General features: G+C 46.4%; 1 protein-coding gene across 1 annotated transcript in view; it reads right to left on the reverse strand.

The window, feature by feature from the left end:
* The window catches only part of IRAG2 (inositol 1,4,5-triphosphate receptor associated 2), a gene marked incomplete at its 5' end in the record, with an annotated part of 63,008 nt that overhangs the window by 5,390 nt on the left and 38,086 nt on the right, over nucleotides 1-19,532 (reverse strand). Inside the window, 12 exons of the mRNA XM_081879441.1 lie at nucleotides 2,243-2,304; nucleotides 2,396-2,464; nucleotides 6,179-6,216; nucleotides 7,044-7,191; nucleotides 10,136-10,267; nucleotides 10,650-10,790; nucleotides 11,750-11,777; nucleotides 13,183-13,249; nucleotides 13,791-13,910; nucleotides 16,141-16,205; nucleotides 16,289-16,326; nucleotides 18,197-18,275. Coding sequence (XP_081735567.1) covers nucleotides 2,243-2,304; nucleotides 2,396-2,464; nucleotides 6,179-6,216; nucleotides 7,044-7,191; nucleotides 10,136-10,267; nucleotides 10,650-10,790; nucleotides 11,750-11,777; nucleotides 13,183-13,249; nucleotides 13,791-13,910; nucleotides 16,141-16,205; nucleotides 16,289-16,326; nucleotides 18,197-18,275 — 987 coding nt within the window. The remainder of the gene's footprint in view (nucleotides 1-2,242; nucleotides 2,305-2,395; nucleotides 2,465-6,178; nucleotides 6,217-7,043; nucleotides 7,192-10,135; nucleotides 10,268-10,649; nucleotides 10,791-11,749; nucleotides 11,778-13,182; nucleotides 13,250-13,790; nucleotides 13,911-16,140; nucleotides 16,206-16,288; nucleotides 16,327-18,196; nucleotides 18,276-19,532) is intronic.

The following is a 19,532-nucleotide window of genomic DNA, read 5'->3' on the forward strand; positions in this document are numbered from 1 at the left end:
ACGGATTAATCCGTTCCAGACTTTTAAAAACAACCCCTAAAACAGCAATTTAACATGAATTTTACTATCTAACGAGACCATTGATCCATAAAATGAAAGCAATAATCATATAAAAAATCATTTTAAGTTAGAGCTTAATAACTCTTTCACTATTAATATACCTCTTCTTTATTGTATTTCACTATTAATATACCGTATTCTTTGCTCTATAAGACTCACTTTTTCCCTCCTAAAAAGTAAGGGGAAATGTGTGTGCGTCTTATGGAGCGAATGCAGGCGGCGCAGCTATCCCAGAAGCCAGAACAGCAAGAGGGATTGCTGCTTTCACAGCGCAGCAATCCCTCTTGCTGTTCTGGCTTCTGAGATTCAGAATATTTTTTTTCTTGTTTTCCTCCTCCAAAAACTAGGTGCGTCTTGTGGTCTGGTGCGTCTTATAGAGCGAAAAATACGGTACTTCTTCTTGACTGTATTTCAGTTCAACAATTACTTTGATAAAATACATATTTTTGTTTTGTGCAAATAGATACCTATTAGGTCCATAAATTACCACATAGCATATATTCAACACAAAAAAGAGGGACAATTTGTTGTTGACAAAGGACAGCTGGACATAGAAAGGGCCCCATTACCTTCAGTAGCTGAGGGCCTCATCAAACCTAAATCCGGCCCTGAGAGCAGATCATTGCCATATATGGAGAATACCTTTGGCAGCGACGAAAGGAAGGACCAGATACCTCCCCAATACAGAACATTATGGATTTATCACACAAAAAAGCTAAACTACGTGTTGTGGGGCAGTTAATCACAGGCAAGGTTGGACAAATCAATCAAGCTTCTCTCTCTTTTCTATCAAATTCTCCATCTTTCTGCAGCAATTTGTAATTTAAAAAAAAATTCGACAAAAATTCACAAGCATTTTAGCATTATTTTCTCCTCCAACACACAATTTTGTATCTGGTTTTGACCAATGTGCACCAGCCGTTTCCCCTCATACAATGCATTTCGATGTGTTATTTTTTTTTACAAATGTATGGGTTTGTACGCACATTTCCCTCGAACTGTTTTTCCAAAGAAGTTTGCCTGGCGCCGTTATTATATATCTTTAGATGCCAGGCAAAAACATGCCACTTTAAATAATCTATGGCCTGCAAAAATGTAGCTATTACGATGACTATTTTATGGTTAGACTGTCTGTCAGTATACTTTTTATTATGCTTTTATCACTGATGTTCCGTAATGTGCTTTTAATGCTGCACACTGCCCTGGGATTTTTTGATAAAGGGCGGTATGTACATTGAACAAATAATGCTAAATAATAATAATAATAATAATAGTTTTCTTAGCACAGAAGAGAGAGGAGCAAATTGTGCTTCTTCCTGACGTTCCAAATCATTGTATTAGAACCTGCTCAAGAAGCCAGTATGAAGACATCTCAATAGGTGGTATCCAAGTTCAGATACTTTTCACTAGGCTAGTGTCCCAGAAGCATGTTTCACAATATAGCTCCTGCCTATACTGGGAACTGAAGTACTGTATTTTCTGGCGTATAAGACTACTTTTTAACCCAGGAAAATTTTCTCAAAAGTCGGGGGTCGTCTTATACGCCGGCTACAGCAGCAGCTCCTGCAGCAACTCCCCACCAAAGGACAAAACGACGGCAAATTAAATCAGAGGACACCAAGCTCTCTAAATGAAGCAGAAATACGCTTGAATATTGGCCCCAGAAGCCCCTTGCCCCAATCACCAGCAACAGAACGGCCCTAACCACTCCCGGTAGTAGACCACTAGCAAATTCCACGAGAGCGGCTCAACAAAAGCAGTAAAAAAATCCCCCCAAAATGCTCCAGTAGGTCCGACAAAAGCAATAACCAAGCGAAGTTCAGCAATGTCCTAGCGATTGAGGAAGCGAGCCAAAGAGGAAGCCCTCTGGCTCGCTCCTCCATTTAAACGGACCTGTCCAGGCCCCCCCTCCCCGGGCCACTGGGAAGTGGAGCAGATTTCTGAGCCGGACTGGAGACTGGTTTTTAAAATTTTTATTTGGTGTGCTTTGGAAGAGGGGTAGTCTTATACGGCGAGTATATCCTAAACACTATATTTTAACTGGAAAAGTTGGGGGTCATCATACACCCAGTCGTCTTATATGCCGGAAAATACGGTACTTGAATTCTAAACATTTTAAAGGTATTAGTGAACACACACAGTGCATATCCATCTCTTTCAACCTCACAAACTCCTTTCTTACCAACTAGGGCGCCTGTTGAATTTGTCACTTTTGTCACTTCCATCTGTTTCATTTAACTGGGCCTTTGGAGAAAAAAGGAGAGGAGTGTTTAGCATGTATTTATCCGATACATCAATGGTAATAAACTATCGGTACTGGAAAATGCCTACATACCAGCGGCAAAACAGCATTTCCAGTATTCCTAGGCAAGGTTGCAATGCTAACTCGGCGTAGGGATGAAGGCTACATAAAATAAGAGACACTGCTTGTTGGGTTCTGCCTTCAAGAGCTTACACACCCTGTGGTTTTCTATGCAAAAGTAACGCTCACATGAACCAAGTACAACTTATCAACATATCAGAATACATGCCATTGTTGTTATTCTTATTTCAAGATGTCCTTCTGCAACTCTTCAGCTGTGTAAGAGTACCCGGTCTTACAAATGTGTATGTTAGTACAGGCTGGTCCAATGCACGGACTCCCGAGTCCTTTTTGTGCGGCCCTCAGCAACATTTGACAGCCCCTCACCTCGCCACAGCCCTCCCACTGGCTTCCCAAAGCTGGTTAAGCGAGGTGCTGGGCTTTGGAAAGGAGGTCTGAAGGTTCTTGACAGCGTCCTAGAGCAGGCATAGGCAAACTCGGCCCACCAGATGTTTTGGGACTACAACTCCCATGATCCCTAGCTAACAGGACCAGTGGTCAGGGATGGTGGTCCAGGACCAGTGGTCAGGGAATAATCCCGCCTCCTTCCCCAAACCTAGTTAATGCTTTCGAAGCGTCCTTCTCAAAGCCCAGCACCTCACTTAGTTGGCTTTGGGAAGGTAGAGCAAGAGCTGCAGGGTGTGTGTGTGTGTGTGTGTGTGTGTGTGTGTCAAATTTTGGCCCTGTTCCCCTTCCCCTTCTCCGTGCGACATGGCAGTGTGCGGCCCACAGCTTCCATACTGAAACATTATTGCAGCCCACTTGCTAATGAAAAATTGGGGCGCCCTAAGTTAGTAGATGCTTTTAATCTTTTGTTGGAAGCTGCCCAGAGTGACTGGGGAGGCCCAGCCAGATGGGTGGGGTATAAATAATAAATTATTATTATTACTTTTCATTGAGCAAATATCTCTCCGTGGAAGTCCACTTGGGCCCCAATGGTGTTACAAGGAATGGATGATTCCACTAATGTCAGTTCTCATTTATTTATTTTTTCTAATCTTCAGTTCTCTTCACATTTTCCATGTCAGCTTGCAATTTTGTTTTACAGCCTTTGCAAAAACCCACCAACCTTTTAGTGCACAATCCGCCCTCCTCATAGATTTTTCTCCTAAACATACACATTTTCGAGAGCAAGCGCCCCTAGCAAAACACATTTTTTTGTACACGTGTGGTTGGAGAATGGCATTGCAAAATTTGGAGGCGTGAGCGTGTCAAAGCACTGCTGCGTTTCAGTTCTCATATTTTTTATTTTTTTTGAAAAATGCAAATCGGGCATTTTCATGCAAACCAAACCGAGCGTCAGCCGCATCAGTAGATGCAAACCAAACCAATTTTTTCCCCTGTCCCTAGATGTTAATCACATGTCAGCTCCCTTTTCTGAAATGAGTAGCGCTTGACCACAGACACATAATTTCGGGTCTCCTGCCTCTCCCCTATAGAAGCCATTGATGTGGGTTGGAGATAGGGACATTCAGAGTGCCATGATGTTATGACACAGATAAAATATTACACTAGGTTGCCTTTTGCAGCAGCACCAGATGGGCTGCTACTTGGGGCTTACCTTTGAGAGTGCAAGAAAAAATAAAAACCAAGTGGCAAGGAGTAACAGGTATGTGAACAAAACTTCAAAAGGAAGAACATGGCTGTGCAAACTATTGCCAGTTGAAGAAGCATCTCCTCCATCCAATTCCTTAAAAAGGCTACTCAGCAAAGACACCAAAATGTTGCCCGATTGTAAATTCCACTTCAATTGTATTTTGGAAGGCAGGGACTTCTTTTCAAGATTCTTTGCTGTATTACATTTCAGGTCATTTAGATGCATACCATGAGAAAAACCAAGCCTGAAATTCTGCAGTTCAGGCAGCCAACTTTTTTTTGAGATTTGTAATCACAGGGATTTTCCAAGTTCCCAAAATTTCATTCAGAGTTTTTTTTAAGGGCATCTTGCTCCCTGTGAGTTTCTTCAACTAGGGAATTGGGTGGCAGAATATGGAGAAGCAGAACAGAGGGAAAGGCCAAGAGCGAGCAAAGCACAGCAGCAGGTCATGCTCAGAATCAGCTCCAATTTGAACATTTATGTCTAATGTCCCTGCTAGGTTAACTTGAAAGTGTTAATATTAGTTCCTCATTTTCCCAGGCTAAGTTCAGTTCACCCTGTTTTTGCATACATTTGTGGAGTAAATAAATTTTAAAAATCATGGGAATATCCATGTGCATTTTCATGCCTGTCTCTGACACACCTATTTTGTGTCCAACTTTGTGCATTTTTGCAAGCAGTTTTCCCTTAACAGAAGGCTTTCTTTGTGCAGTTTTCACTAATGTTACACATTCTGCTATCTGCACTCTTTGGTTGGAGAACGACACAAAATTTTGAAGGAGGAAGTGCAAATTTGGTGAGTCCGCATCAAAATGTGAGCCAGACGGATTTTTCCCTCATCCCCCCTTGAAAGTCCCATTACTTAAAGGTACAGTGGTGCCTCGCAAGATGAAATTAATTCGTTCCGTGAGTTTTTTTGTCCTGCGATTTTTTTGCCTTGCGAAGCACGGACTTTGGAAAAGCTTCAAAAATCACCAAAGTCTTCAAAAACCTCAAAAAAGGCTACCACACCGCGTGCTATGAGTTGCTCCTCGAAGTGAATGCACAGTTTTAAGAAAAAGGAAACAAACTTGCAAGACAAAGGAAACAAACTTGCAAGACGTTTTTGTCTTGCGAAGCAAGCCCATAGGGAAATCCGTCTTGCGAAGCAACTCAAAAAATGAAAAACCCTTTCGTTTTGCGAGTTTTTCGTCTTCCGAGGCATTCGTCTTGCGAGGTACTCATTAAACTTTCAACACAGGATGCACTGCCAATAAACTTGAAAAACTGTATTTTCAGGGTTGCGGCCACTGTTTGCACAACTCTTGAGTTCCACTTGAACCATCAGCACTAGAAAAACAAACTCCGTTTTGCTCCAGACCAGCATGTTGTATTCTGCTACAGAAGCTAATCTCATCAGAACGTATAGCCTACAGTTTGTTTCTTCAACGACTGATGCTGAAAACATTCTACTCTGTATATATCACCTGCATCAGCTTCACATACAAACCAACTCCAATTATTTTGCTTCGGCCAGTGGTGGTAATGGAGCAAAGTTACCATGCAGAATATTGATTCTCCCTCCCACTTGAGGCTTAACCAGACATTGCCCACACTTTCAAAATATCACAGCCCTATGAGCTAGAACGTAAAATTTTCTTTATAAAAAGCAAGCAGATTGTCAAAATGCCAAATTCTGCAAAGGATGGCAATTTGGTTATTTGCATAGAATAATTAAAAAAGGAACTTAGTTCAAGAGACATTACACACCCAAATTTGACTTCAGAGCCTTCTTTAAGGAAAACATGTCAGGTTTTTTTAAAAAATCACATCATTGGAGTTGAGATCAATAGAGTCGAGGATTGCAGCAGAGCACAGCATAGGAAAGAGCAGGTTACAGTGGTACCTCGGGTTAAGTACTTAATTTGTTCCGGAGGTCCGTTCTTAACCTGAAATTGTTCTTAACTTGAAGTACCACTTTAGCTAATGGAGCCTCCTGCTGCCGCCGTGCCTCCAGAGCCCGATTTCTGTTCTTATCCTGAAGCAAAGTTCTTAACCTGAAGCACTATTTCTGGGTTAGCGGAGTGTGTAACCTGAAGCGTATGTAACCCGAGGTACCACTGTATCAGGGGCAAAGTGTGCAGAGAACTAGAAGCTTAGAACTGCAGCAATATTTGTACCTTTAAGGAACCAGAGAGCTTTTTAATTGAAGATTCATCTGCAACAGCAATAAGAGTAGGGAGAGATAATGAATCTATAGCACAGCTAAAGGTCTGCAGGGCTATCAAGGGCTACTAGCCATAATAACTATGCTCTGCCTTCACATTTTGTTGGCCACTGTGAGAACAGGATGTTGGACTAGATGGGCCATTGACCTGACCTGGCAAGTTCTTATGGTCTTCTTAAGCCCACACACAGCAGAGAAGGAGAAGAAGAGTTTGGATCTGATATCCCGCTTTATCACTACCCAAAGGAGTCTCAAAGCGGCTCACAGTCTCCTTTCCCTTCCTCCCCCACAACAAACACTCTGTGAGTTGAGTGAGGTTGAGAGACTTCAGAGAAGTGTGACTGGCCCAAGGTCACCCAGCAGCTGCATGTGGAGGAGCGGGGACGCGAACCCGGTTCACCAGATTACGAGTCCACCGCTCTTAACCACTACACCACACAGGCCAGGGGTGGTTGATGCCTACTGTGACCAGTAGGCTGGGAGACTAACAGCAGGTGGTGCCAGAGCAAATGCCAGGCATAGCAATTGTGTCTCCATCTTCCTCTCTGCTGAGTCCTACAAGGGACAACACTGAGATAGATGAGGAGGAAGCTGAAAGGCAGTGGACTGCTTGTCAGTAAGGAGACAGGCAGGCAGATTGAAGGTCCATTCATCCCAATGGGCCAGCCTCCATTAGCTCCACTAGCCTCCCCAGTAAGAGAGTCCAAGATGCTCAGCATGCATCAGATGCTCAGCAGTCACCTGCATGTTGCGGGGAAGCAAGGGAGCAAATGGTGGCAGCTAATGCGAGGCCAAGTCAGGACCTCGCCAGCTGTTACCTCGGTCCCCGAGAGAGCCGAAGGACTTTTCGTTCTGGAGCAGCACCTGCTTCAGCTCCTCCAGCTCCACGTGCTCCCTGGCGTACGTACGCTTCAAGTTCTCCACGTGCTGAATCATCACTTCTACAGCTTTACTGGCCCGGCTCTCCTGAGAAACAGAAAGTTAGGGGGGCACGCGGAGACCAGCCGGAGAATTTGCAGAGCAGGCTTTGCGTGCAAATGCAGAACGAGCCACTGAGGCCGATGGGAAGTGTAGCCCCAAAAGCACATCTGGAAGGACGCCGGGCTAATTTGTTCCAGAGCTGAGCTCGCCTAAAGCGTTGAGGGGAAAAGGAAGAGGACAACCTGGCAAGCCACAGAATGGCTCCAGTAAACACTGGACTGTACAATCTGATCTGCACACACAGTGGAAGGCAGCGATTTGCTTCTATTAAGATAGAGAGTTGATTCTGCAGCCTAAGATGCCATGGGGGGGGGGGGGAGTCCCACTACTATGCTCCGTCTGTAGCAAAGATTTCCTTAAAAAAAAAATTACTTGCAGATTAGAGCTTCTAGTTCAGCCTGCTTTCTGCTGTACTAGCTTTCTACTTGAGCGGGGAGAGAGCAGGTGGGTGTGCTTTACATAGGTAAAGGTAAAGGGACACCTGACCATTAGGTTCAGTCGCAGACGATTCTGGGGTTGCGGCACTCATCTCGCTTTATTGGCCAAGGGAGCCGGCGTACAGCTTCTGGGTCATGGGGTCAGCATGACTAAGCCGCTTCTGGCGAACCAGAGCAGCGCATGGAAATGCCGTTTACCTTCCCACCGGAACGGTACCTATTTATCTACTTGCACTTTGATGTGCTTTCGAACTGTTAGGGTGGCAGGAGCAGGGACTGAGCAACGGGAGCTCACCCCGTCGTGGTGATTTGAACCGCCGACCTTCTGATCGGCAAGTGGTTTAACCCACAGTGCCACCCGTGTCCCTGTGCTTTACATAGGAAAGTATTAAAAATGCAATTCCCCCGTCCAACTGCGGTCTAGAGAGGTTCAGTCCATTCTCTTACTTAATCCTGCTGCAACTGTAGACTAGGTTCAAACAGCTCTGTTCCAATTACGATTAATTAGGATTACGTTTAATTACAATTATGATAATCTTTATTGTCATTGTCCCATACAGAACAACAAAATTGAAAAATCTACATAAAACATTCAAAACCCAACAAGCCTGCTATCCCAACCTGGTTATCTCCTTAAAAACTCTGATACTCCATTTTTAAATACAATATACTCCTACAGAGACTCTGTACACTGCGTTTAAAACCAAAATCGCATTTGGGTAGAAACTGTTTTTCAGGTGGCTAGTCCTAGTCTTCATAACCCTGTACCTTCTTCCAGAAGGCAGAAGCTGAAAGAGATCATTTCCGGGGTGCGTATTATCCTGCACTATCTCTGCAGCTTTCTTATGACACCTGGAAGCATAGATTTGATCCAAGGTAGGAAGAGTGCACCCAATTATTCATTCCAATTATTCCAAGCTGCATTTGCATGGTGTTTTTCACATCAGAGGATGTCTACACCTGAACGAAGCACACAATCTTTTTTACTTTCCCCTCCCCATACCAAGAACTTCGTGAAGTTGTCACCTGCACAGGTGTGACACCTGTCTCTAAAACAGACTGTCTTCTGAAGTGCAAATTGAATGCAGCTTAACTTTCCTCGTCAGATTGAAGCTGGTTTGAGAAAAAAATTAATGCATCCAAGCAGCAGTATTTGTCAAGAAACCACAGGGTTGATATGGACTGTGGCTAATATGTGAACGCTGCTTCAAAAATTAGCAGTGGGAGCTCGCTGGGCGCGGAGCATGCAGTAATGTAAACATAACCATATACAGTCATACCTTGGGTTGAAGTAGCAATTGGGATAAGTATTTTCGGGTTGCGCGCTGCAGCGACCCGGAAGTAACAGAGTGCGTTACTTCCGGGTTTCATCACTTGCGCATGCGCAGACGATCAAAATGACATCATGCGCATGTGCGGAAGTGGCGAATCGCAACCCACGCACGCACAGATGTGGGTTGTGTTCACTTCTGGATGCGAATGGAGCTCCAGAACAGATCCCATTCGCATCCAGAGGTACCACTGTAGTTATAGTAAACATGATCAGACGTACAATTCGTGAGCAATATTGGTTTTGCCCACGGGATAGGACTGAAGCCTCAAACCCCCATGCACAAGCAGGAGTCCTAATGTTAGCTTCAGGTTAGTTTAATCTGGCCCTTAGTGACTTTAATCATTATCAGAGACCAGACCCTGCAAGTGTCCCTATTTTTGAGGGACAGCCCTGGATTTACTGAAGCCATCCCAGCTTCTGATTTGATTCTGGAATGTCCCGCTTTTCCTTAGGACGTTCTAGCACCTATTTTTCTTGGGTGGGGAAAGCACTGGCAACAGCAAATAGGGCTTCTAGAGTAAACCGACAGAGGATGGGACCTTTGCTCTCTGCTCAAGTCCACACAAGTTGTATGAAGTAGCACAAGGCAAAATAAATCTCCCAGGTAAGTTTCAGCCAAGGCGAGGTTCTACTCCAAATCCGTTTGTGGATTTTACTTAGAAATCAGGCATTCAACAAAGTTGTTCAGGATCAATGCATAGCTTTTCCTTCCCATGAGAACCACAGCAGTCTTCCTGGCACGAGACCCTCTCCTGCGGTGCCCCTCAAGTTCCTCTCCTGCTTCCTTGCCCCCAACGCCGCAACTCCAAAACTGATCTCCCAAATGGACCTTCCACTTCTTCTGTAACAACTGTACTGCCTTGTCTAACCATTCCTCCTCAGGTCTTCAAACGTCTGCAGATATAGCAAGATCACACCATCCACCCAATAAAGGAATGGCCCAATTTTAAGCTTGCGCCTTCTAACAACAGGGTTGAGGGACCTGTGCCCCACCCTAGACATTGCTGGACTCCAAATCCCATCAGCCCCAGCTAGCTTGGCCAATGGGGAGGGATGACAGGAGTTGGGAGTCCAGCAATCTCTGGAGGGACCCAAGTTCCCTAACCCAGCTTTTAAAAGAAAGAGGCAACGTTTACATTTTCTGGAATGGACCACTTACTTGATGAATGGCCCCCAGCATTTCTGCCTTGCTGGCAAGCCTGGTGGCGTACTGGTTCAGCAGCTCCAAGCTCTTCTGAAGCTTTTTGACGATCTCCTGTGCCTGGTTATCTTCACTTAGAGAGGACAGAGACTGAACAGGAACAGTGTTCAAAAGGAAAAAGAGGGCATGTAAACATTGCAGTCATTGTATAAATGAAGATTAAGCAGCAGGGTAGAATGGTCATAGCTCAGGGCATGCAGAAGGTCCCCAATTCAGGCAGGCTCCTCACACACTGTTGCAAATGGCCTTGGAGCAGAGAAATAATGGAGGGAAGTGTGTTGGTGACTTCATAGGTACTAGCCAATCAGTACTTTTCACAGGTTTTTAAAGCTTGCTCTAGGAGGTGACAAAGCTGCAATGTGGACACTCTCAATTTACCCACCTCACTCTAAAAATGTTATGTCCATCCTCGCCCTTTTAAAGCAAAGCCAAGGGAAACAATGAGCAACAGATGCACATAGCCCATCCTTACATCAAGTAGTTTCAAGGCGCTGGCAATCTCCTTCCTCAGGTTTCCCTCTGCTAAATCCCGGGACCTTTCTTCCAGCCTGACTCTCTTCTCCAAAGTGAAGAGGTCACATTTGAATCCCAGAGACAGCCGAAGAAATTCCCCCTGGAGAAGGGGAAAAAAGATACACACAACCCTAATGCAGGCAATGTCATAAATCAAGTTTCCTGATTAAAAGGGATTGCCCATTAATAGCTACCGGCAAGGGGAAATGGAAAGCATAATGCTGGTGGTCAACAAAAGGGATTCAAAGACTCTCTCAAGGCAAATCTTTAAAAATGTAGTATAAACACTGACAACTGGGAAACACTTGCCTGCGAGCGCTCCAGCCTTTACCAAACAGCCTTTACCAAAGGTGTCATGGACTTTGAAGATGCTCAAACTCAGGACGAAAGGGAGAAACGTGCTAAGAGGAAGGCACGCTTGGCAAATCCACACCGTGATCAGCTCCCACTCAGAAACCAATGTCCCCACTGTGGAAGGACGTGTGGATCCAGAACTGGCCTCCACAGTCACTTACGGACTCATTGTTAAAACCATGTTATGGAAGACAATCTTACTCAGCTACAAGTGATGGCCAGAGAAGAAGTAGAGGACTAGTCCTTGCAGGTGGAAAGCAAGCAGATAATGGCTTCTCTTTAAAAAGAGGTGAAACTGACCAGTAATGAAGGATAAACCTAAAAGTAGTGGCGTGCTATTCACAAGATCTGTGTGGAATTGGAAGAGCCTATGCTGTGGACACACATTTTATGCTGACATTGATATAATATAATAAACCAGGAACAAGAAGATCCAATGGACACAACATAGCAGGATGACAAAAACAATTCACTTGCAATTCTGAACAAATGCCAGATATCCAAACAGCTTTAAACCAGGGATGGAGAGAACTGGTGGCCCTCCTGATGTTGGATTGCAATACCCAGCAGGACCAACCAGCAAGAACAATGATTAAGGATGATGGGAACTGTAGTCCAAAATATATAGAATGCACCAGGTTAGGGGAGGCTGATTCTGGCATGGGAGAGAAGGCAGAAGAACAGCAAACATTTTGAAAAGCTTACCTCCACTTCCTTCTCATTGGGAGACACACTGAAAACAGAAGAGACAAATATTACACCACCAGACCATGTGGTTATAGGCAGTGCTATTTTTCTAGAATAAAAGGTGCCAGAACTCACCACAAACACCTCCATCGTTCTCTTAAGAATGGCAATGGCGCCCAGCTGATAGGTGCCAGAGCTGAGTTCTGGCAAGTTCCCTGGTTATAGGAGAGGTGATGGGGTTTGAAGGAGCGCACTTTGAATATTTTTTCTCAGATCTGTTCGGGGGGGAGGAGGGAGAATCCTCCAGTCCAGTGCTGCCCTCCCGGAACCACTCAGAGATGGTGAGACCAGTGGCGTAGCGTGGGGGGTGCAGGGGGGGCCAGCCGCACCGGGCGCAACATCTGGGGGTTAGGGTTAGGGTTAGGGTTAGGGTTAGGGGGCGCAAATCCACGGGTTAGGGGGCGCAAATTACTTGCCTTGCCCCGGGTGCTGACAACCCACGCTACGCCACTGGGTGAGACCAGCTCTAAATAAGGTGCCTTTGGCACCAGAAACAAGAAGTGCTTCAAGGAAACAGAGGAGTCTCCCCAAAAAAGCCAATTTTGCTGCCACTGATTTTGCCACCACTAAATGGGGTTAGGACAGACCATCAGAACATTAAAATAAAATATAGTAGTAGTGGGACACAGGTGGCACTGTGGGTTAAACCACAGAGACTAGGGCTTGCTGATCAGAAGGTCGGCTGTTCGAATCCCCATGACGGGGTGAGCTCCCGTTGCTTGGTCCCTACTCCTGCCAACCTAACAGTTTGAAAGTACGTCAAAGTGCAAGTAGATAAATAGGTACCGCTCCGGCGGGAAGGTAAACAGCATTTCCGTGTACTGCTCTGGTTCGCCAGAAACGGCTTAGTCATGCTGGCCACATGACCCGGAAGCTGTATGCCGGCTCCCTCGGCCAATAAAGCGAGATGAGCGCCGCAACCCCAGAGTCATTCACAACTGGACCTAATGGTCAGGGGTCCCTTTACCTTTACTATAGTAGTAGTAGTGGTAATAATAATAATAATAATCTGCCCACCTGACTGCGTTGCCCCAGGCACTCTGGGCAACTCCCAACAAAATATTAAAAACAATAAAACATCAAACATTACAAAACTTCCTTATACAGGGTTGCCTTCAGAGATCTTCTGAAAGTCAAATAGTTGCTTTTCCCCTTGACATCTGATGGGAGCCGGCTGGATCAGGGCAATGACCCATTCAGTCCAGCATGCTATTCTCACAGTGGCCAACCAGATGGCTTGGGAAACCTACACAGGTTTGTCTACTGGAACTGCAAAGGCCTCCTGTGCTCTTTTACTAGCTAAGATTCTTGACAAAATGGAGGCTTGAGAGAGAAGGTGACCATGTAGGGACCAAGGGGGTGGGATGATGTCCATAGGACCTGAAACTCACTTGTCATTCTGCCTGGTTTTACACACAGCAACGCTAGCCAGGTCCTCAGATGAAGAAGGATCTCCTGCTGAATTGTGTGGATGGAAGAAATAATAATTAAAAACAAAAATGAAACATGCAATCAGAGCAGATCATCTCATTCAACAGGGAAGCTCAAAGCAGGAGTGTGCATGTATTGGTCCACTGGTATATTTTTCGGGTGGGACAACAGTGCTGCACTGGCATGGGTCAAGATGAGTTCATCAAAATTTTACCTGAAATGTGAAATGCAGCACATCCTTTGTCTATGCACAAGTGACTCCCTGCCTTCTGCAAAAAGGGAAGCTTTGAGGCAGAGGCGGGCATGTACAGGTGCATTTAAAGGCTCTTTAAGATGCTGAGTTTACTCTGAAAATTTGACTAGCGTCACAAAAACACCAATCATTTTAGGATTAGGACAGCCTTGTATCCAAGGGCTGGCCTGGTAGCCACAGGAAAAGTGGAATGTCGTGCAGGCAAGTGAGCAGGCTGGTGGAGAAGTGTCCTGTCAATCTTCTATGCCCACCACAGAAACCAAGGGACTTGCTGGAGCAGAAGGGATGGAGTCCAATAATCCAAAGGTATCATACCAGGGCTCTTGCTGAAAGTCTCCCCATTAGCTCCTTCCTTTGCAGCAGTTTCTTCACCTGGCAGCAAAGTAACTTCACAGACTGTCTCCTCTACGGCGTGCAGTAGTGTAGAGTCCAAGTCTGCAATGGGTAGGGAGAATCGCAACAAAAAATAATGTCCAATATCTCACATCTCTCAGAATTCTAATGGTTTGCATTGGTTTCATAGCAGAGGAAAACACAAGTGGGATCATCATTAGAATGGTCCTGGTTGTGGGCAGGCCCCCAGCTCGGTTCCTCCCTCCACCCTGGCATAGGGGGAGTAACACTTTCATGCCAGGGTGGCATCACAATCACCCCAGACCTATTGGCCAATCATTTTTGAGTGGGGGGATTGTGAGGAGTTTAAAAGTTGCAGTGTGATGTGGCTATGCACCTGCTTTGCGCTGCCGAACACCTGCCCACCTGCTCTGTAATTTATGTGTTCTCTGGCCTTGCTTTGGACGTTGGTTGGTTGCCTGTCTTGGGAAAGGGGCCAGGTAGGAATTTTTTCCATTTGGCAAATTGGCATGGGCCATTTGGTTTTTGCCTACCTCTTAGGTAGCATTCCTCACAACTTTGTAAGGTTTGGCGGTTAGGCATTGGCTCATTGGATTGTGGTGGAGGGGAGGTCAGCTATCGCCTGCCCCTCCATTGACCAAGGGTATTCCGTTAAAGGAATCCAGGGCCTGGTTCCTGTCCGAAGTCTGCTTGAGGGGCTAGGGCCATGCCAGGCCTCTGGGGACACCGAGGAAAGCTACAGACAGGTTCCCTTGATGTGGCTTCCTCTTGGGGTGTGTAATGGGAATTGGGGTTGTTCGTGCATAAGTGGCCGCTGCTCTAGGCAACATTGTCTGGCTAAACCTTTCCCTGGCTAGACAGCCCTTACTCCGTGGCTGTGTCAGTCACTGGCAGAATCCGTCAGTGGGCGCTTCCTGAACTTTTTCCAGCATAAAAGCTCTTTGACACCAAGTCTCCGCCTAGCCTCCCTGCGCGGAAGCTTTCTGCGCAGAGTGGGCGTGGCCAGCGGAGGTCCTGTGCTCTCCCTGCTGGTCTCTGTGGAAGAGTCTTGGAGCCCTCTCTCCGAAGTCCTCCCAGGCTCCCCTTTCTTCCTGGTGTCACGCCGATTTCCTTCCTCAGAGGAAGTGTGCTCTCTCTCCCTGCTGGGCCCTTCTCCTGCATCGCTGGTGCGCCTTACCTCCTCTCCTGGCTCCGATGGCAGTTCCCTGACAGGGTGGTTTACCCTTATTGACTTCCTGCAAGCCAGGCAGGTGTCCGGTATAGTCTATGCCAATGCCTAAGCCAATACCACCCAGATTTCTGTAATTCAATAAAGTAGTGGCTTAAAGTTTTGCCAGTAACCTTAAACTAAATATTCTGTGTCCGTGTGAATTTATTTTAACAAGGGGCTGGTCTGGGGGCCTTGCCACACAACCTGCTGTTAAGGGGATGCAACTCTGGAGAATCATTTCCTTCTAGTTACGGTGTCCAGTCTGCATCTGGATGTGGTTCTCCAAGATGTCAGGCAAAGGTCATTTCCAGCCCTGCTACCCAGGACCTTACAAAAACTCAACACACCCAGGGATTTGTGCATGCAAGGCATGTGCCCCTGCCTCCAGGCTGTGGCACAGCAGACTTCCTAACAGTGGTGCTGTCAGATTTTCAGCTAAGACAGGCTGTCTGGATTTGCCCACAGATTAGAAGGTTTCAGAGGCTGCCAACTGAGCTCTCCAGGCTATAGGTAAAGGACCCCCTGGATGGTTAAGTCCAGTCAAAGGCGACTTTGGGGTTGCGGTGCTCATTTTGCTTTCAGGCTGAGGGAGCCAGCATTTGTCCACAGGCAGCTTTCCTGCTCATGTGGCCAGCATGACTAAACCACTACTGGTGCAATGGAACACTATGATGGAAGCCAGAATGCAAGGAAATGCCATTTACCTTCCCACCACAGCGGTACCTATTTATCTACTCGCACTGGCGTGCTTTCGAACTGCTAGGTTGGCAGGAGCTAGGACAGAGCAACGGGAGCTCACTCCTTTGCAGGGATTCGAACCGCTGACCTTCTAATCGGCAAGCCCATGAGGCTCAGTGGTTTAGACCACAGCTGTAGGAACAGGGAGCCTGCGGTCTTTCAGAGGTTGTTGGACTTTTGACTCCCACTGGCTCTAGTCAGCATAGCCAGGGATGTTGGGCACTGGAGCCCGGCAATGTTTGGGTGGGCCACAGGTTCCTCATCTCCTCCATAGTATTTCCTTCCTGGCAGATGTGAAAACCCCAACCACCCACAAAAGTAATTCATACATTTGGCAATAGCAAGATCCAGGTTGTTGCTTACCATGTGTTCCATTAGTGCATTCTGAAGTGGAGGAAGAAATCGCCTGGGGTGGACTTTGTTCGCTGCTAAAAGAACAAGGGCCCAATTTGAATGCATGGTTCAACATCAGAATGGAAGTGGACTATGAAATGCATGCAAACATTCTCACCTAGATGGCGCATCTGTCAATGGTCCAGCATCACTCCCCTGGGATAGGTGGGGAGAGATAGAGAGATATAAATTGTTAGGAGGTCATCCTACACTCGAGTAGGACCCTGGTAGAGAAACATGCCCGACTGGCATGTTCTCTCCCTCCTGGTCTTTCATTCGGGAGCTTCAAAAGCTTTCTTCTGCCCAAACATCACAGTGACCGATGCCAGCCGACACCGGCACACTTAGGGATCCGCAGAGTCTTCTCAGTTGCATAACAGACCTCAGCAACTCAGCATTTTGGCTGATCTACTTTATTTACATATAAACACACATGGAGCACTGCAACATGGCTCCCTCTCTCTCTAGCATCAGACAGCAAAGAGAAAAAGAACAAAGGGCGATAGTCCCACTTCAAGGAACACAGTAACACAAACATCCAGTCTCCGTCATTTCTCACTCTGTGGAGTCAAAACATATACCGTCATGTGATAGACAACAATCCCATGACTGCAATCATGGAGCAGGAATTCTAACATATATTATATGTTTAGCATATATACTCAAAGCAGGAAGAGGACACTCTCCAGCTGTTAACACCACGCTGCCTGGATCAAATCCCAGAAGCATTTCAAACAAGAAGGCAGGCTGGTTGAGTATTAGAGAGAGATTCCTAACTGGATAAGTATATTGACATGCAAATCTTTAGCTATTGCACGATCTGGATTTGCATACTATTTGCTTTGGCGGAAAGCATGCTAGTTTGTTCCCAGCCATTGCAGCAGCAGCTGTTTCCTACAGCTGCCAGAAAAGGCTACAAAAATAAACCACAGACCTCTTCAGCTCACCATCCAGTTACCTCAAGCAACCATGAGAGCCCCAGAAAAGCCATTAAAGGCAAACAAAGATGAAGACACTCAGTGTTTCCCTTCTAAAATTGATGGGTTGTGTTTGGCATTTTAAAAATCCAATCCCAGACCGTCACTATTTATTTTGGATGTGTTTACGGGCTCCTCCCCTTCCTTATAGGGGGCAGTTCCCCCACTGGCCCCAGCTAGACTGAGTCGTAAATTCATACAAGGTTCAGGGCCAAGAAAAATCAAGAGGCCACTTATTATTTAGTTAGCGTTTGTATAACTTGGGGCTCATCCCGACTCCTGCTTGTCCCACTGTTTCCCCCAGGAAAACCCACTCTTTCTTCCCTTTGGGTTTTATTAAGTTTCAACATTTTTAACATATGCAATCAAAACCCAATTTTGCCTTTTCTCTCGTTTTTATCGTTTCCCATGCAGTTGTTTCCCCCCCTTCTGCCACACCTTACCTTCTATCTATTACACCATAACCACAACATTATAATCTAATTACTTCTGCTGCTCATAGCTCAGAAGTTGCTCATAGCCCTTCATCGGAGGATCACAGGTCCGGTTTGCAAGTTTAACCCCTGCGGAGCTACGATTCCTAGCACCCTGACCAAACTACAGTTCCCAGGACTCTTTGGAGGGTGGATGCGCTTTAAATGTATTGTGCATACACAACCTTAAAGTGGTTAGGATTTTTAATCCTCACCCCTTTGAAAAAAAGCACATCGCATTACACTTAATGTGGATCTGGTATTTTCTTAGCTCATGCTCTGAATGAAAGTTAAGCACATCTTTCAACAGTGCATTGTCTTGCAGAACTGTTCCCAGAAGAACCAGGATACAGGTATTTCAGAGAGTTTAATACGAACCCACAAAGCTTCTCCACCGTGGGGGGTGGGGAATAAACTTGTGGAACCATTCTGCCACAGCAACCCCCCCCCCCAAGCTCTCTCCCCACATGACAAACTGTAGCCCCCACCCACTGGATTTAAACTATCCAGTTTTCTCCCAGAGAAGCTGTGCTGTCACTCAGAACTGATGGGAAACTTGAGTTCAAGAAGACTAACCTTGGTAGAGTCTGCATCCATCCTTCTGGCTAAGGCAAGCTCTGCATCGGTCTGGTTACCAACAGACTGGGCATCGCACCTGATGGCAGAAAGCTTAATTTGCATGAGGCAGCCAAATCATTGCGCTTCACCATCGTTACTCCTAAAGCAAGCTGCACAGGGGATATTTTTATCTACAGCATTTACATAGGTGAACAGGCCCACTGGCCGTGACGCACAAAGAGTGTTGAGGAAGTGGCTGTAGGCCAGAGTGGAAAACAAGCCAGACTTAGGCAGACATCTACTTGTTCCGGGTGTCATAGCCAGTGGTATAGTTCAGGTAGAATCACAGAATTGTAGAGTTGGAAGGGACCACAAGGGTCATCTAGTTCAAACCCCCCGCCATGCAGGAATCTTTTGCCCAACGTGGGGCTTGAACCCACAACCCTGAGATTAAGAGTCAAATGCTCTACCAACTGAGCTCTCTCTGCAATTTAAGACTCTGGATTTAATGGCCTTAAGGGTCCCCCACCCCCAGAACTTTATATGGCAATGTGAATTATTATTTCACTAGCTTACAAATGTGGTTTGCCAACTCTCGGGGTGGCTGGTGCCCATTGGGATTGGGGGGGGGGGAGGCAGGGAGAACAACAACTGGATGGATCCATAGCAAATGACAGGTAGGTAAAGGTAAAGGGACCCCTGACCATTAGGTCCAGTCGTGGCCAACTCTGGGGTTGCAGCACTCATCTCACTTTACTGGCCGAGGGAGCCAGCGTACAGCTTCTGGGTCATGTGGCCAGCATGCCTAAGCCGCTTCTGGCGAACCAGAGCAGCGCACAGAAACGCCATTTTCCTTCCTGCCGGAGTGGTACCTATTTATCTACTTGTACTTTGACGTGCTTTCAAACTGCTAGGTGGGCAGGAGCTGGGACCGAGCAACGGGAGCTCACCCCGTCGCGGGGATTCGAACCGCCGAGCTTCTGATCGGGAAGTCCTAGGCTCTGTGGTTTAACCCACAGCGCCACTTGCGTCCCATAAATGAGATGTAGGGTCAACTAAATCTAGGTTTGTCTGCATCCTTCTCCTCTTGCTGAGTTCTGCAACTGCAACACTGAGACTTAGGGAGGAGGAAGACGAGAGGCCATGCCGGCCCCTGGACTGGTCCCTCCAAAAGTGGGCAGGTTGGGACAGGCTGATGGCAGACTGACGTTTTTGGACCCCCTCCTCCAATGCCAGCTCTGCTCATTATACTTGGTGAACTTTTGGGCTTCTCAAGCCTTGCCCTGGTTATTCCCTGGCCAGTGGCAAGAGTGAGACATTGGAGGCATTTCTGTCCAAGATGGCAGCTTCATTC

The sequence above is a fragment of the Podarcis erhardii genome, assembly GCF_964252035.2.
Source record: "Podarcis erhardii genome assembly, chromosome: 10".
Taxonomy (NCBI): Eukaryota; Metazoa; Chordata; class Lepidosauria; order Squamata; family Lacertidae; genus Podarcis; species Podarcis erhardii.